The sequence below is a fragment of the Hesperophylax consimilis genome, chromosome 16, assembly GCF_061612785.1.
Source record: "Hesperophylax consimilis isolate HC1 chromosome 16, BYU_Hcon_1.0, whole genome shotgun sequence".
Classification (NCBI taxonomy): Eukaryota; Metazoa; Arthropoda; class Insecta; order Trichoptera; family Limnephilidae; genus Hesperophylax; species Hesperophylax consimilis.
Genome location: NC_142851.1, coordinates 3,083,983 through 3,099,399, shown reverse-complemented (window position 1 = coordinate 3,099,399; position 15,417 = coordinate 3,083,983). Strand labels below are relative to the sequence as shown.

At 35.9% G+C, this 15,417-nt stretch overlaps 1 protein-coding gene across 1 annotated transcript; it reads left to right on the top strand.

Annotated features, from left to right (window-relative positions):
• Window positions 1–5,012: 5,012 nt before the first annotated feature.
• On the top strand, window positions 5,013–14,022 carry LOC149416562 (uncharacterized). The gene is made up of 4 exons (XM_089641405.1): window positions 5,013–5,132; window positions 5,269–7,477; window positions 8,178–8,375; window positions 10,464–14,022. Exons 2-4 carry the CDS (start codon window positions 5,294–5,296, stop codon window positions 10,542–10,544), a joined length of 2,463 nt encoding a protein of 820 aa, XP_089497531.1. The 5' UTR covers window positions 5,013–5,132; window positions 5,269–5,293; the 3' UTR covers window positions 10,545–14,022.
• The last annotated feature ends 1,395 nt before the right edge of the window (window positions 14,023–15,417 follow it).

The window sequence follows — 15,417 nt, the reverse complement described above, 5'->3', positions numbered from 1 at the left end:
AAGAAAGTAACATAAAATTTTTAACTTCACCAGTCAAGCACCCTCAGAGTAATGGGTTAGCTGAAAATGCGGTAAAAACTGTGAAAAGTTTCTTAAAAAAATATATGGTTAGGAATAATTTTCAAGTAAATTATAAAAATAGATTAGGTAATTGATTTTTTATCCGATTATCGGAACTCGCCACATTGTACCACGGGATTAGAACCGGCAATTTTGATGTTTGATAGAAGACTGAAATCAACTTTTAGTAGTTTAATCCCTAAAACCGTTCAGGAAGATTCATCAGAGAAAAATGGCTAACAATACATAATATCAAAATGAGTCAAGATAATCAAAACAGGAATTATGGGGGAGTAAAGTCAGGTGAATAAATTTTACCGATCAGAGGTATTGTAGAGAACAAAGAGGGGAAAAAAGTTTATATCGTTAAGATCTGGGGTACTCAGTTGACTTGGAAGAGGCATATTGATCAGTTAAGGAGTTTATCTGTGAGTTGGGAAGAAGAGAGTGGAGAAAGAGGCCTACCCGTCGCGTCTGAGGTCACGAAATGTGCTCCAGACCAGCTTTGTTGAAGGGGTTAACGTGGAATTCTCCTGATTTCAGATTACCAGTGAAGGATCGAGAGCAACCTAGTATTTAACCAAGACCATGGGACGGCAGACTCCGCTCAAGGCGTCCTGAAGGTCCCTCCCAGAGAAACAGAAATACTTAAGATGAAATATTTAAAATCCTGATTTTTGTTGTTGAATTTAGAATGTAAAATCGTGTTAAATGAAGTATTTAAAAACCTATTTATTTTTTGTATGGCATCAATTGTGATAAAAATGTTTTGTAATTCATGTAGCCTAGGGTTTTAGATTAGGTCGGGGAGGGTGTGATGTATGGTAATTAGGTTGAGTATTTAATCGATAGATGGCGCTAGTCATAAAGCTTACTCCAGAGTCCGTCAGATGTCGCTAAGATATAACAGGTACTTGTAAGATTATATTGACAGAGAGTAAGCTCCTCGGGAGCCAGAGAATTACCTACCCTCGGGTAATGACCAGTGTAGTTTAATCCAGACCTTTTATTCTAACGTAATTAAACACAATTATAAAATAACCTTTTACTAATTTCAAAGAGTTCCCAACAACGAAGTCTGCATAGTAAAGGCAGATATAACCTAAAATGTGCCTAAATGTCACAGAAATAAATTGTACATGCAAGTAACTCTAAAGTTTTATACTCGATATAAAAATGTTATTTTTATAACTAAATAAAAACATACAAAAAACCTTAAATGATGAAAGCTCAATCTAAAACTAAAAAACATAGAAAAATATAATCCACCCTTTTATTCCGTTATTTAGTAAAGTTGCAAACAAAATACCCGTAAGCAATGGATGACGTCACAATATATTTATATATATATATATATATATAAATCTCAAAGTGGTAAGCAAAAAGCACGTCAATTGTACCGCCTACCACGTGTCATTTAGGTCTACCTCTGCTACCTCTAAGGGCCCGTTCCCACTTCCGTTTTCAAATCGGAGGCGGGTCCCGTTTTAAAAACGGATGCCCTAGTGGCTGTAGTGGATGTATGGAGCTGTTCACACTTGTCCGACACGATTTGAAAACGGATCCGACATTTTTTGTCGGATGGCTCGCCTACGCAGCGCGTCCGTTTTCAAATCGTGTCGGAACACGCTCGCTCATAGTGTTGTATGGAGCTGTTCACACTTGTCGTCCAGTCGTTCCGGCAGAGTCCCCGCCAAACCCCGACCCCTCCCCGCCCGCTCCCTGTCGCAAGGAAGCAGGCACGCTGCGTGCTTGTATTTGGTTATTTTGTTAAGTAAATAAATCAAAACTACAATAATGGATAAGGAAATAAATCCCGAAAATTTAATACCACTGGTCGAAGAAAGAGTATGGTAATATTTTATCTTTAACTAAATAAAAACAAAACACTTGGTGTACACAACTTTTGTACATCAAAATATTTATTTTTATTTTTTTAAGTTTACTTTTTTAAAATTTTAAAGCTTCAATGAGATGCACGGAAGAGAGTATTAGTTAAATAAACACATAATAAAAAATATTTGAGTTGTTATTGTTTTCTTATTTTAAAATATCGATAGCCTTTCTTCTTCAGGACAAATGCACTTTCTCAATTTTGTATTTTGATATGTTAAGCTCTCTGAAACTCATTCCAGTTGATGGTTAAAGGAAGTGATAGACATTCTCTTAAGCCATTAAGCGCCCTTGAGATGATTTTTCATGGTGAAAACGGCGCTATATAAATAATCCAATCATTATTATTCTAAAATAATTAAAGAACTTTAGTTCATCACTTCTCAACTCACCAATTAACACTTGGAAAATTCCTACAGAAAATCATTCGGCTATGATTGGGTGTACCCAAAATTTTCTTTTCACTTTTTTCCTTCTTTTTAATAAGTACAACATGACAACAAGAGCTTCATCGTCGTCCATTGCGCACCATTACTGAATAATGAGCAAATAACATGTTTTTGTTGAATCGACAATTATTTTTTTTCGTAGAGTATGGTCCGTTTTTAAAACGGTAGTGTGAACAGGGCCATTGGCCGTCCGTTTTTAAAACGGGACCCGCCTCCGATTTGAAAACGGAAGTGGGAACGGGCCCTTAGGGCCTGTTCCCACTTCCGTTTTAAAACGGAGGCGGGTCCCGTTTTAAAAACGGATGCCCTAGTGGCTGTAGTGGATGTATGGAGCTGTTCACACTTGTCCGACACGATTTGAAAACGGATCCGACATTTTTTGTCGGATGGATCGCCAGCGCAGCGCGTCCGTTTTCAAATCGTGTCGGAACACGCTCGCTCATAGTGTTGTATGGAGCTGTTCATACTTGTCGTCCAGTCGTTCCGGCAGAGTCCCCGCCAAACCCCGACCCCTCCCCGCCCGCTCGCAAGGAAGCAGGCACGCTGCGTGCTTGTATTTGGTTATTTTGTTAAGTAAATAAATCAAAACTACAATAATGGATAAGAAAATAAATCCCGAAAATTTAATACCACTGGTCGAAGAAATAGTATGGTAATATTTTATCTTTAACTAAATAAAAACTAAACATTTGGTGTACACAACTTTTGTACATCAAAATTTTTATTTTTATTTTTTTAAGTTTACTTTTTTGAAATTTTAAAGCTTTAATGAGATGCACGGAAGAGCGTATTAGTTAAATAAACACATAATAGAAAATATTTGAGTTGTTATTGTTTTCTTACTTTAAAATATCGATAGCCTTTCTTCAGGACAAATGCACTTTCTCAATTTTGTATTTTGATATGTTAAGCTCTCTGAAACTCATTCCAGTATATGGTTAAAGGAAATGATAGACATTCTCTTAAGCCATTAAGCGCCTTTGAGGTGATTTTTCATGGTGAAAACGGCGCTATATAAATAATCCAATCATTATTATTCTAAAATAATTAAAGAACTTTAGTTCATCACTTCTCAACTCACCAATTAACACTTGGAAAATTCCTACAGAAAATCTTTCGGCTATGATTGGGTGTACCCAAAATTTTCTTTTCACTTTTTTCTTTCTTTTTAATAAGTACCACATGACAGCAAGAGCTTCATCGTCGTCCATTGGGCACCATTACTGAAGAATGAGCAAATAACATGTTTTTGTTGAATCTACAATTATTTTTTTTCGTAGAGTATGGTCCGTTTTTAAAACGGATTCGTTTTTAAAACGGAAGTGTGAACAGGGCCATTGGCCATCCGTTTTTAAAACGGGACCCGCCTCCGATTTGAAAACGGAAGTGGGAACGGGCCCTAAGTAAAAAATTGCATCAAAAAAGTGACAAAATGCCCTCGTATAAGATGAGAAAATAATTTCATTACCCGACAAACATTAGTAACAGCCAAGGAATAATGTTTCATTTGTGCGTGCACGCGAAATAATACTGTTTTTTCCTGCCCGAAGATTGTATGCGTCATAGAGAAATTACAAGGCCGACTAGAGTACAGGTCTGGGCGCACAACAGACAAATAACGAAGTAAGTGCTGTCGCTAATTAAAATTCACTGTTTCAAATAGTAATATCACTCTTTTTATTTATATGCTTGCGGTAAAACAACACTCAATTCAGCAATAACAACGAGTATGTACAACAATCGCCGCTATTTGAAAACAGTCGTTGCTCTATTATGGTTCGGAACTAACTTAATCAGTTGACACCTTAAAATCCGTCAGGCTCCGTGGTCTGTACTCTAGTTGACTCCAGAGCCGGCCCTGTGCCCAACGACGCCTGACGCGAGTACAATTATGGCGCCCCCTTTCAAAAACCGTAGATCTCCGTTTTAATACTATGGTAATACGTTTCTAATCCTGGATTTAAAAATCTGTCAGTCACTAACACTGCGGTATTACGGCCGGTATACGCAGTACGATTAGCCTGTTTTTATCCCTCCGTATTATCTATTATAAGTAAGACGAATAATGCATTATTTGAACTGAATTATGTGTCAACGTGAGAAGAAACTGAAGAATTTCCAATAATCATTCAAATAAGCGAGGAAATTTCTTTTTTGAAAAAATTAGGAAATTGTTGAAACCATGATTTTGATTGCGAAAGTCCTTTATATATAAAAGGGTAGCAGGCTTCCTTGGATTGAATAGCAATGTTCTAATACTCTGCCCAAACATTTGGTGGATCTATGTTGGGTGGAAAAAATGTCAGATATGGTGATCAACTTAAGCTAAATCAGACATACATTTTTCGGTTTTCGAATTGCAGATATGGTCCCTGGCATGTTATGCCGGTGTCTTGTGCCGCTTTTCTAATTTATTTGCCACCAACACCGGCCAAAGAAAACCGGCCTGTAAAGCCGACGAGTATGCCACCTAAAAATGATTATTAATTTGGTTGGATTATAAAATAACTAGGTTACCTAAATACTTTTAAATTTAAACATATCAATCGTGAGAGGGACTTTAATTGTGATTCTGAATAATATTGTTTATGACTTATATGACGACAGTTCGTTGGCTGCCTGAAACTCTTCTGTTGGCTACACAAGATGGCCACTTGGCGGTTAAATTCATAGACAACTTTGTTTGATTGTTTTGCCTTGTGTTTGTCACAGTTTGTCAGTTCTCTAAATGTAAGAAATAACCGTTTAAATCTCTTGATATTCGGATTGTGACTATTATTCATGACTGTGGTGTTTATTCTGTTTCTAGTGATGTAATAAGTACGTCAATTATACGATATCACATGTTTATTATTGTTTATTACAGATGACAAATTGACCCGAATTTCAATATGCGCTCTTTGCGAAGCACTCGTAAAACTGCTGACCTTTCTAATTGTAAGCCTGCGCGTGGCGCAAAACAAGATGAGAATTCTAATGTGAAAATGTGTACAAAACAGCAAAAACCTGCGGGGAAGAATGGAACAAGAAGCAGAAGGCCGGTCCTTGCTGACAAAACTAACTCAGGTTCTGACTTGAACTCTTCTCCTCCGGCGAGTGTCACGGAAATGTCTACCAAAACGACTATTAATAGGCCTAAAAGAACTCCCAATGTACCTGCGAAGTTTAAAGACCATGTAATGAGTCCAGTTGCATCGAACCAAACAATTATTCCAGATTTTTCGAGCACTCCCCACATCAAAGCAAAACCAGCCAGAATTCCTCCTTCGAGATTAACACCTTCTGAAAGTACTACAGTATCTAAATCAATACCAAGAAAAACTTTAGAAATGCCCGAAATTTCTCCAGTCAAGACGACAAGAGCTAATACAAGGTCCAGAGTAGCAAATAAAGTGACGTCAGCTGTGACTGTTTGTGTTAAACCTGGGAAGAAAAATATTGTGCAAATCTGTGAAGTCTCTGAAGAGAAAACTATCTGTGATAAACCGGCCACGATAAGTACTGTCCAATTCGGTAAATTTACAAAGAAAACTGAAACTCCAGTAGTCCCTAAGTCACCGGTAAAGTCGAATACCCCCAACAAAGTGGAACCCAATGTAAATAAACATAATATGACACCGATTTATAAAAAGAAGATGATCCAACTAGACAAGCACGCCATCCCCACCCCGGACAGGTTGGCGCTGTATGAGTTTGACTTTGATCCCAATGAGGAACCTTCTAAACCGAAAAAGAAGAAAGTTGTCCGAAAGCCAGTGACTAGGAGGAAGAAGGCCAAACCTGCCCTCACTGACGGGGACGCCGCTCTCCAGGATCTCATTGTGCAGCTCAAGAAAATACAAGAGACACAGAAGATTAAAAATTTACTCAAGAAAAAGAAAGCTCAAAAGGCAATACAAAATATTATATTGCAACCAGCTGAACATGTTATTCAGGCGGTAAGACAAGACGAGGGTGAAAGACCAGTCCAAGATCTACCAGTTCCACATCTGGATGATGGTGCACCGTCTCCTATTTCTAAGCCGAGGTTCTGCTACTCTCCTCGACCTTCATCCCCTATGGATAACCATGATGACGATGTTGAGCCCCCGGCAGAGAACAGCAACTCTTCTAGTAACATAGCCGATATCCGCAGTATGAGCTGCTTCTCCGACTTGCCGGCAGCTAGTAGCAGCATGATCCAAGGATCGGCGCGTAAACCTGCCCCGAGCCCGTGGAGAGTTAACTACGACAATGAAGTTAGAAAATGGCCATGCAACTTCTACGTCAAAGCCTCCATGACACCGTCATACGAAAGAGATACATTCCACGTCATCGGATTGGATGACGATATTAACAAAACTGATCACAGTAACGCAAATAATGTGCCCGAACGACCGACCAAATATGTCAATGATTCTCAAAAACTTGCTAACTGGAAGCAAACAAGCATATTGTCATTTTACGAGGAGTCCATGAAGAAAACTGCCAAGAAAAGGTGTCATCCTTCCAAAAACTCTAAGGAACCGTATAATTTCGACGAACTTAATCCGCCTAGTCCTTTAAAGGATTCTTCAAACGAAGTAGTGGTGCCAGTTCAAGTTACACCGGAGAAAACTCCACCAATGGTAGTGGAGGTTGAAAATCCAACTGTTGATAATTGTTTTGGTTTCGATGACTCAGCGGAATTTGATCAAGAAAATGTATCTCCTGTAAAAAAACCAAAACTTCCGAACATTAATGCCATTCGTGGTGGAGCCAAATCTCTGAAGAACCGAGGTATATTGAAGGAAATCAATCCACCAGTCAATCTGCCGACGAGAGCCACTGTTTCCGAAGTCTTAAAAGTTATAGCCAAGAATAAAGTGATTGAAGACTTTGATGAAATTGTAGAAGCGCCTCTTGAAATAGAAAAAGAGGTTGAGCCGGTTATTGAATCGTTGGCCAATGATAGTGATAGCGACTCCAGCAATGTGGAAGAGAATACAACAGCCATGGACAGTGTGGAGACCTCCCAAGTGAGCCTTGAGAATGAGATGGCTCTGTTTGAAGATCCCGTTGATGCCAATGAGCCTAAACTAGTACACTTCAATAAGGTAAGCAGATTGTTTCTTATGATAAAGCAGATACAGTTTACAGATAGTTCCTGTGAGCACTCCCCTTGTGCTATTTCCCATTTTATCTCCTTTAACAGTAACCCGGTCCCTTTGATAAATTTCATCAGGGTTGTCATTGGATATGTGGCTACATCTCATGGTTCCACAATGTGTCTTCCCAGGTATCTGAGCCTTGTTCCCATCAGGGCGGGACATTGGCACCATAGGTCAATTGAAGTATCTTCATCCTCTTCACATTTCCTGCATCTATTAGTCTTTTCCATTCCCAACAACTGCATGTGTCTTCTGAGTATTCCGTTATCAGTCCTACCAGTTCCCTCAGTGACTTTCTGTCCACATTAAGTAGTTTCGTGGTTCGTCTAGGGTTTGGTTCGTTCGAGTACCTTGGATTGTCTCATTCCGGGTGCCCTCTCTCGTTTGTGTGGCAAGCTGTCACTCCTACAGCCGACTCCGATCTCGCGAGTGGTGTTTTCTCCCCTTTCCTTACTGGTCCGTTAGCCCGCTATTGATGGTAGCAAGTTCTTCAAAAATACTCCTGCATAAATAGTAGATTGAATGATTTTTGTTTTTATCGCTGCATTAGTAAAAATGTCATCCTTTTTATCGTAACCAAATGATAACAAATTATGAGCAATTCTGTTGGCTCCTGTATATACATATCATTTAATTCTTTTTCTAGCCATCCCGCAAAAGTTATGAGAAAAAGAAAAAGCCCATGGTGACTTTCCTAAAGCCGAGTGTCACAATAGCTCACTCGAAGATCAGCGACGACGAGGAGTCAGACTACAATTCTGATTCCTCATCAGCCAGCAAGGAGAAGGCAAAGAGACAGGTGAAAAAGAAGAAGAAGAAGCAAACAGCAAAGAGCAAAAAAGAGGTGCGTTAATATTTCCTGAAAATAATAAATAATATCATATTTCACTAGTTTGCTACTATGTACATATTACATTACACTTTTAAATATTACGCTAATAATAAGTGAAACTGTTTTATTATTTTTATGCAACTCGAACCTGCGTAAGCTGCTAAATTTACACTTTGGACTATTCTTTATTTTAATTGTGCAATAAGACACAATAAATCCATAATGCGCCCTACGAATACTGTCGAATTTGGCAGCCATCTCTGGTCCGGAGCCCCTAAATACCTGAAAAAAACCCTTGACTCTGTGCAGAAACGGGCGGTCCGTTTGATAGATTCCCCAATCTTAACAAACGGACTGCAATCTTTTGAGCACAGGCGTCAGGTAGGTATGCTGTCCTTGTTCTATCGGTATTACAATGGAAGATGCTCTGAGGAACTAGCGTCATTGATCCTTTCGGCACCGGTGCGTTGTCGGAATACACGCCAAAAGCGCGCCCAACATTTGTACACGGTTGACATTTGTCACATGAGAATGGGTCGCTTCTACGATTCGTTCTTAAGTTCAACAGCTCGGCTGTGGAACGAACTGCCGGCCTCTGTGTTTCCTCCCTCCTACAACATGGGACTCTTCAAGACCCATGTTCACTCCTTCCTCTCCACAAAAAGACCCTCCACACAGCATCCCCAAAGATGACATAGGCCCTGAGGGAAATTATTTTCTTCAGGGCCTCCTGTGTGGAGTTAATAAAAAAATAATGTAGAAATTTAATCTAATTTAGTTGTCAGTCTGTCTGTGCAGATAAAGAAACAATAGCGCGTGTTGCTTTTACATCCAACAAATGGCACTGTTTTTAAAAAAAGCATGTTTTACATGGCACATATAGATATAAACATGCATATTCAAATGCAACGTTGCGTCAAAATTTCAAAGCAATCTGTTAGGAACTTTCGGAGATTTAAGATTTTGAACAAACGAAAGGAAAATAATTCAAAATACATCTTTTTACCCAAATCAACAGCTAAAAAGAATGACAAAGGAAATAGCTTGTCAGATGAATCTCTGGTCACATTCACGTTGGACTTACAGCAGCATCATATTGATTATTGAAAGTTTATTTACATCCAGTAGTTAACATCAATAATAATAATAAAAATAATATTTGGCTAATTTACATAGCCCCGTTTTCGTGAGAAATCATCTCAAGGGCGCTGTACAAATATATTTCTTAAATAGTTAATACTAGAACTACTGACTTAAAACTAGTGACTTACCTCTGAGACTTACATCTAGTGACTTACGACTAAGGCCTATAACTACTTTCTTAATAAAATATATATTTACATATGTAGAGACTTATAACTAAAATTAACATTAACAATCTATTTTTACAATCGCCAGAAGAAGGAGGAAGTTCTATTATATTATAGTGTTTTTAAAATTAGTTTTTATTATTAGCTGGAAATATATCTTGAATGAATGAAGTGAATGAATGAAATTAATCGTCATCGATGATTCATCTGCCAATAATTAAACCAATTGACGTGTTATGTTTCCGCTGTTGACTTTATCATAAGTAGTTGAACGCAATCGCTAGAAAATATATGCGTGTGAATCATAAATTACAGTATAACAAAAGGAAAAAAATGAAATATTTGGATAGAATGATGGATTTATGGAAATGAGTTTTTAATTTGGATCTAAATTCTGTTGAGCTGGTTATTACATCTCAATTCCATCGGAAGTTTATTCCAAGCCTTAGGGCCGGATACTCCGAATGCACGATCACCAAACATAGTGTTTGGATTTATACATATGTCGTGTATTGTAGTTCAACATTTGGGTAAAAGGATATTAAGTGTGTACCCCGGATGTTGTAGTTTATTCAAAGCATTCTCGAACCCTTCGGGTGCCAAAAATGTGGTCACGTGATTTGCCTCCAGCTTGTCGAAATGATACCCAGATTTTATGTTGGGCAAGTCTATTAATTTGGATGTCTACGAGTTTCACTGAATAACAATATGTGGAAAACCTCATTTTGCTCGTGTCACCGAATATTTATTTATGTAAATGTTAATACATTGTGATTTTTTATACTTTCAGGAAAAGGAAGTAGATGAATGGGCAGCAGGTTTCAACTCCATGCTGGAGGAAGCAGATGAATTTGATTTGTGTGTTGAGTAATCAGCTCATCTACGTAAATTATAGTACTATATTTTAATATAATCTCAAGCCATCGAATCAAAATCCATGTATGTACCTCTTTTTGGACAGAGTTCTGGCCATAAGTATTTGTGTCATGTATCTTGTGTGTGTTTTATACTATCGATATATTTTAATTGTGATCATTTTTATTTTCCCATTTGAAAAGAATTGGGCTGGCCATTTTGTGGTGCCGTAAAATGTATAATTACTTTCGGTGTAATGATTGACAAATGTACCTGAAAACTCATAGCTTTTGTGAAAGTTTGTAGGTTGATAATTGGACTTATTTTTAACAAGTGACAAATTTAACAATTTTCACAACTGAAAAAAATTTATACAAGGTGTATCAGGACCTTCTTTACTTTGACTTCTTGACTTTAACCAATCCAACAATTCCTGAGCTTATTTAGACTTATAAAAGTCAATTTGTTCTGTGACTAGTCACATTTCTTCCGTTAAAAACAACAAATCAGTTGAATTCATTTCACGAGGCGATTTGCCATAGAATGTTAATACACAGACTACTAAAGTTTTAATCTGCATTCTTTAATTAAACTCATGATTTGCCATTTTCTTTAAAATACCTGATAAATAATTATTTTTACTTCATTAATTTTAACACTTCAGTCTAATTTGTTCGCTTTTGGTAACAACTCATATGGTCTTATAGAAATCATTGTATCTCCCTCTTATTGTCATGGTGAGAAATATGATCTAAACATTGTTAGAAAGAGAAAAGACCACACTTTATATTGAAATCTATAAGTTAACCATAGAAGAATTAAAATGTGCACCTTTATGAAACAAAAGGTTCGGAACGCAATTTGAAAAAAAAAAAAAAGAATTTTGAACTTTGAATTTTTTATTAATTATTTTTATATGAAACTACAAAAAACCGAGGTAGCCATTAAGTTTGTAATACATTTGTCTTATAAAATGTGTTTGTTTTTATATATTTTTTCATTATCAGTAATTTTAGTAACAAAAAACATAAGCGTAAACAGATTTAAAAAAAAAATTATGTTCGCCTTCAAAATTTGAATATATCAAAAATTATACTTTTATTTATAATAATATAATGTGAAAACATATTTCATCACTTTTCAAAAGCAGTTTTTAGATTTTAGATATGTTTAGAAATACTCAATTTTTTTTGGAGTTTATTGACTTTCTGTCTAAATATGTCAGAGGCCTGAGGAGTTAATAACAAATGAAAGACGCTCATAATTCTGGACATTAATTTTGTTTAACTTTAACATTTTACATTATAACGATCAAAATAATAACAATGAGAACAAAGATTTTATTTGCAGTCATTTTTTAATATTTGTAGGTACTTACTCATTTTGTAAAAAACATAATGTATTTTTAATAGCATACCTCAATATTGATACAAACCAAAATATGTTTTTATGAATACTTGTACAGTGAATGTTAATATAAACATACTATTATATACTGAATAACATATTTTTAGTACAAAAATTAAGTATGTATCACTAATGGAAATCAGTACAAATCATTTAATGTTTTATCAACTACATATCCTTTTGCCATAAATAGTCATCACACGTTAATTAAGAATAATTTACTCTGTAATTTGTCTAATTTACTAATAATTGAGTGCCAGTGAAATAATAACACATGTTTTTTTTAAATACGTAGTAATTTATAGAATTATGTGAATTGAATATCCTCTTGGAAGCCATGAAAACATTTGTCACATGTAATTTCCTCTTAGAAGCCATGGAAACATTTGCCACATGTAATTTCCTGTTAGAAGCCATGAAAACATTTGCCACATGTAATTTCCTGTTAGAAGCCATGAAAACATTTGCCACATGTAATTTCCTCTTAAGCCATGAAAATATTTGCCACATGTAATTTCCTCTTAGAAGCCATGAAAACATTAGCCACATGTAATTTCCTCTTAGAAGACACAAAAACATTTCCCATATGTAATTTCCTCTTAGAAGCCATGAAAACATTTTCAACATGTAATTTGCTCTTAGAAGCCATGACAATATTTGCCGCGTGTAATTTCCTCTTAGAGGCCATGAAAACATTTTTCAAATGTAATTTCCTCTTAGGGGCCATGAAAACATTTACCACTTGTAATTTCCTCTTAGAGGCCATGAAAACATTTTTCACATGTAATTTCCTCTTAGAAGCCATGAAAACATTTGCCACATGTATTTTTTTTAATCTCTTATAAATCTCACAAGTACATTTATTACTACATAATACTCGTTTTGATTGGGCTATTATGTGAGAGAAAAGATGTATGACAAATGCCATATTTGTATTAGTTGATTCAAATATGATTAGATTATTGAAGTATTGTAATTTCCATGCTTTGGAACTGCCATATTGTTTCATAACAGTTTTTTACACTGATTTATTGCAACATTTTTACACCAATTATTTTTGCACCATTTTCTAAATAACTGCCATTTTTTGAAAGTGTACAGTATCTTTTTAAAATACTAAGTTCCCACCAGAGTTAGAGTTAAACGCTTCTGTTGTCGCCAAATATTGAAATATATATCATGGCCCAAGGGTTGTGGCGCCAATCGGCATCTATATTTTAAAAATAGACCATTGCTTCTTGCTTGGTAGTGCACTTATGTCATAGAGCAGGGAGTGGGGCAGATAAGAGCCTCGAATTTATCGAACACTTTGCTCCCGAACAAAGAATCAGTCATAATTCCGCAACAGAAAGTATGAGATATTCGTGCTTCGTCTTGTAGATATTGGGGTGCTCCAAAAAACAGCTGAGCAGAAAAACATAAATTATCCCCATAGATGAACGAAAGACATTTTCACGTAAAAAGTAACGGCAGTGTAAAGATACTGCCCACCCCAATTTTTTTGAATCTCGATTCTCATTACGGCCATTTTAAATTATTTTATTCTTCCAAAATACTTTATTTAAGCCTGTGCTCATAAAAGACTTATAATATTTGTGTTGGTTTGCTCTCTTTCTGATCTTTATTTCTTATTGTTAAAATAATTATTAAATTAGTTCATTAATGTATTTTCCCTGATCCTCGTTTCTCATTGTCTTTAATTTTTCAAATTGTCATAATGGTCCATAATCAACGTAAATAACTAGGTTTTATGTATTTTTTAATCTTTTGTAAATACTCTCGCCTACTTACCAAGTTAAGCTATGTTTTTTTATTATTTTATTTTAGGTACTTATCGTATCATTTCGAATAATTTTACTCTTAGAGATTATAGATTTTTAATACTTTTTTTACTGCTTATCTTAAATTATTTTCATGTACCTAAGTTTAGTATGCAATAAAAACAACAATTCGGACTGGAATACTTCATTTTTCAATATATGGAGTATTATGACAAAAATATGCCAATATGATTGAGCCATATATTGAATCTGTCATCTTTTAGCCTTACCAATTAAGTTTCTGCTTTCTGTTAGATTTAAGCCTTATCTTGGTTTTTTATATTGTATGTTTTTTATTTGTTATATTTCTAAGATTGTATATTTCATATATTATTTTTCAATAAATATATATATTTATACTAGTGTTTTTTAACCAGTAAGCTATATAACCCGACTCCCGAGAGATTAACCGTGGTGAAATGCAGCGATCACACGAGGATAGAACAATACTGTTTTTTCCCAGCTCCTGATGCACTGTCCTAGTGTGAAGAGTAGTTTGGAAGACAGGACAGTGAATGAAGACACTGTCCCAGAGATAGACAGGCAAGCTATCTCCGCAGGATAGTGTCTTACCCCTACCACCGCACCAGTCCCTGTTGTATGCGTTTAAACGCGTTTTTACAAGACAGTAGAACAATAGCCGGTCGCTCCTGCGCATTTTTTTGGCTTAAAAACGTTGCGTAAATTGACAACGATATATAGTGAACACAAATGTTTATGGAGCATTGATATTCCATATTATAGGGACAATAATAATGTAATGCAATTTGGAGATACCATCACAAACTTCAGGTTCTGGTTTTAACACTAAATGTATTTTGCAGCCATCAGAAGCTCATACCCGTCACTAAAAACGTTATTGTTATTTGCAGTTTGACCAGAGCAGGTATGCTTTCTCTCATTGTATTTTCGCATTGAATTTTTGGAAAAACGAGGTTTAGTAGCAATCAAAGTGCTCTGGTAACATTCTCATGCACATTTTAAACTCGTGAGGATCTTCCACTTATAATTCTTTTAGGATCAGTGAACACAATCCTAGTATCGATCTGCGCCCCATTTAATACCTAATCCACGGTTTTTTTCTTTTTATTTACTTCGTCTTCCAACAATTACCTAATTTTGCGAACTCGCTTGTAACGCGTGTCTTGTATCCATTTTGACATTGTCCTGCCCTGCGCGGTTGAGGCTGTTCACAGAGTAGGGACTTAACACTATTGTATTGTCTCCTGTTATGTCCTTGTGTGATCCCGGCATTAGAAATAGGTTTAAAAATGTTAACCAAATACATCTGCAATTCTTGATTTTGCCAGTCTATCAAACTTATCCGACTTTATCAAATTAATATAATTATTTTTCCAGTTTTATTATTTACTAACTGCACCCCGCCAAGTGTTGCTGTGGCTCAGTCAATCTCTGCAGATAGAAAAACAATAGCGCATGTTACTTTTACGTTCAACAGATGGCGCTGTTGAAAAAAAAAAAGCATGTTTGTCCAACAGATTATGCTGCTTTTTAAAAAAGCATTATTTTACCTCTCGCATGTGACATCTACATAATATAAGTTTATAAAAACACATACATATTCGAATGCAACATTGTGTTAAAATTTCAAAGCAATCGGCGAAAAACTTTTGGAGATTTAAGATTTTGAACAAACAAACA

Bases quoted from the DNA above. Each gene is read 5' to 3' on its own strand.
- LOC149416562 (XM_089641405.1), top strand. From the start codon at position 5,294: ATGCGCTCTTTGCGAAGCACTCGTAAAACTGCTGACCTTTCTAATTGT. The intron at 7,478-8,177 runs GTAAGCAGATTG...TTCTTTTTCTAG, and splicing joins AACTAGTACACTTCAATAAG to CCATCCCGCAAAAGTTATGA. The intron at 8,376-10,463 runs GTGCGTTAATAT...TTATACTTTCAG, and splicing joins CAGCAAAGAGCAAAAAAGAG to GAAAAGGAAGTAGATGAATG.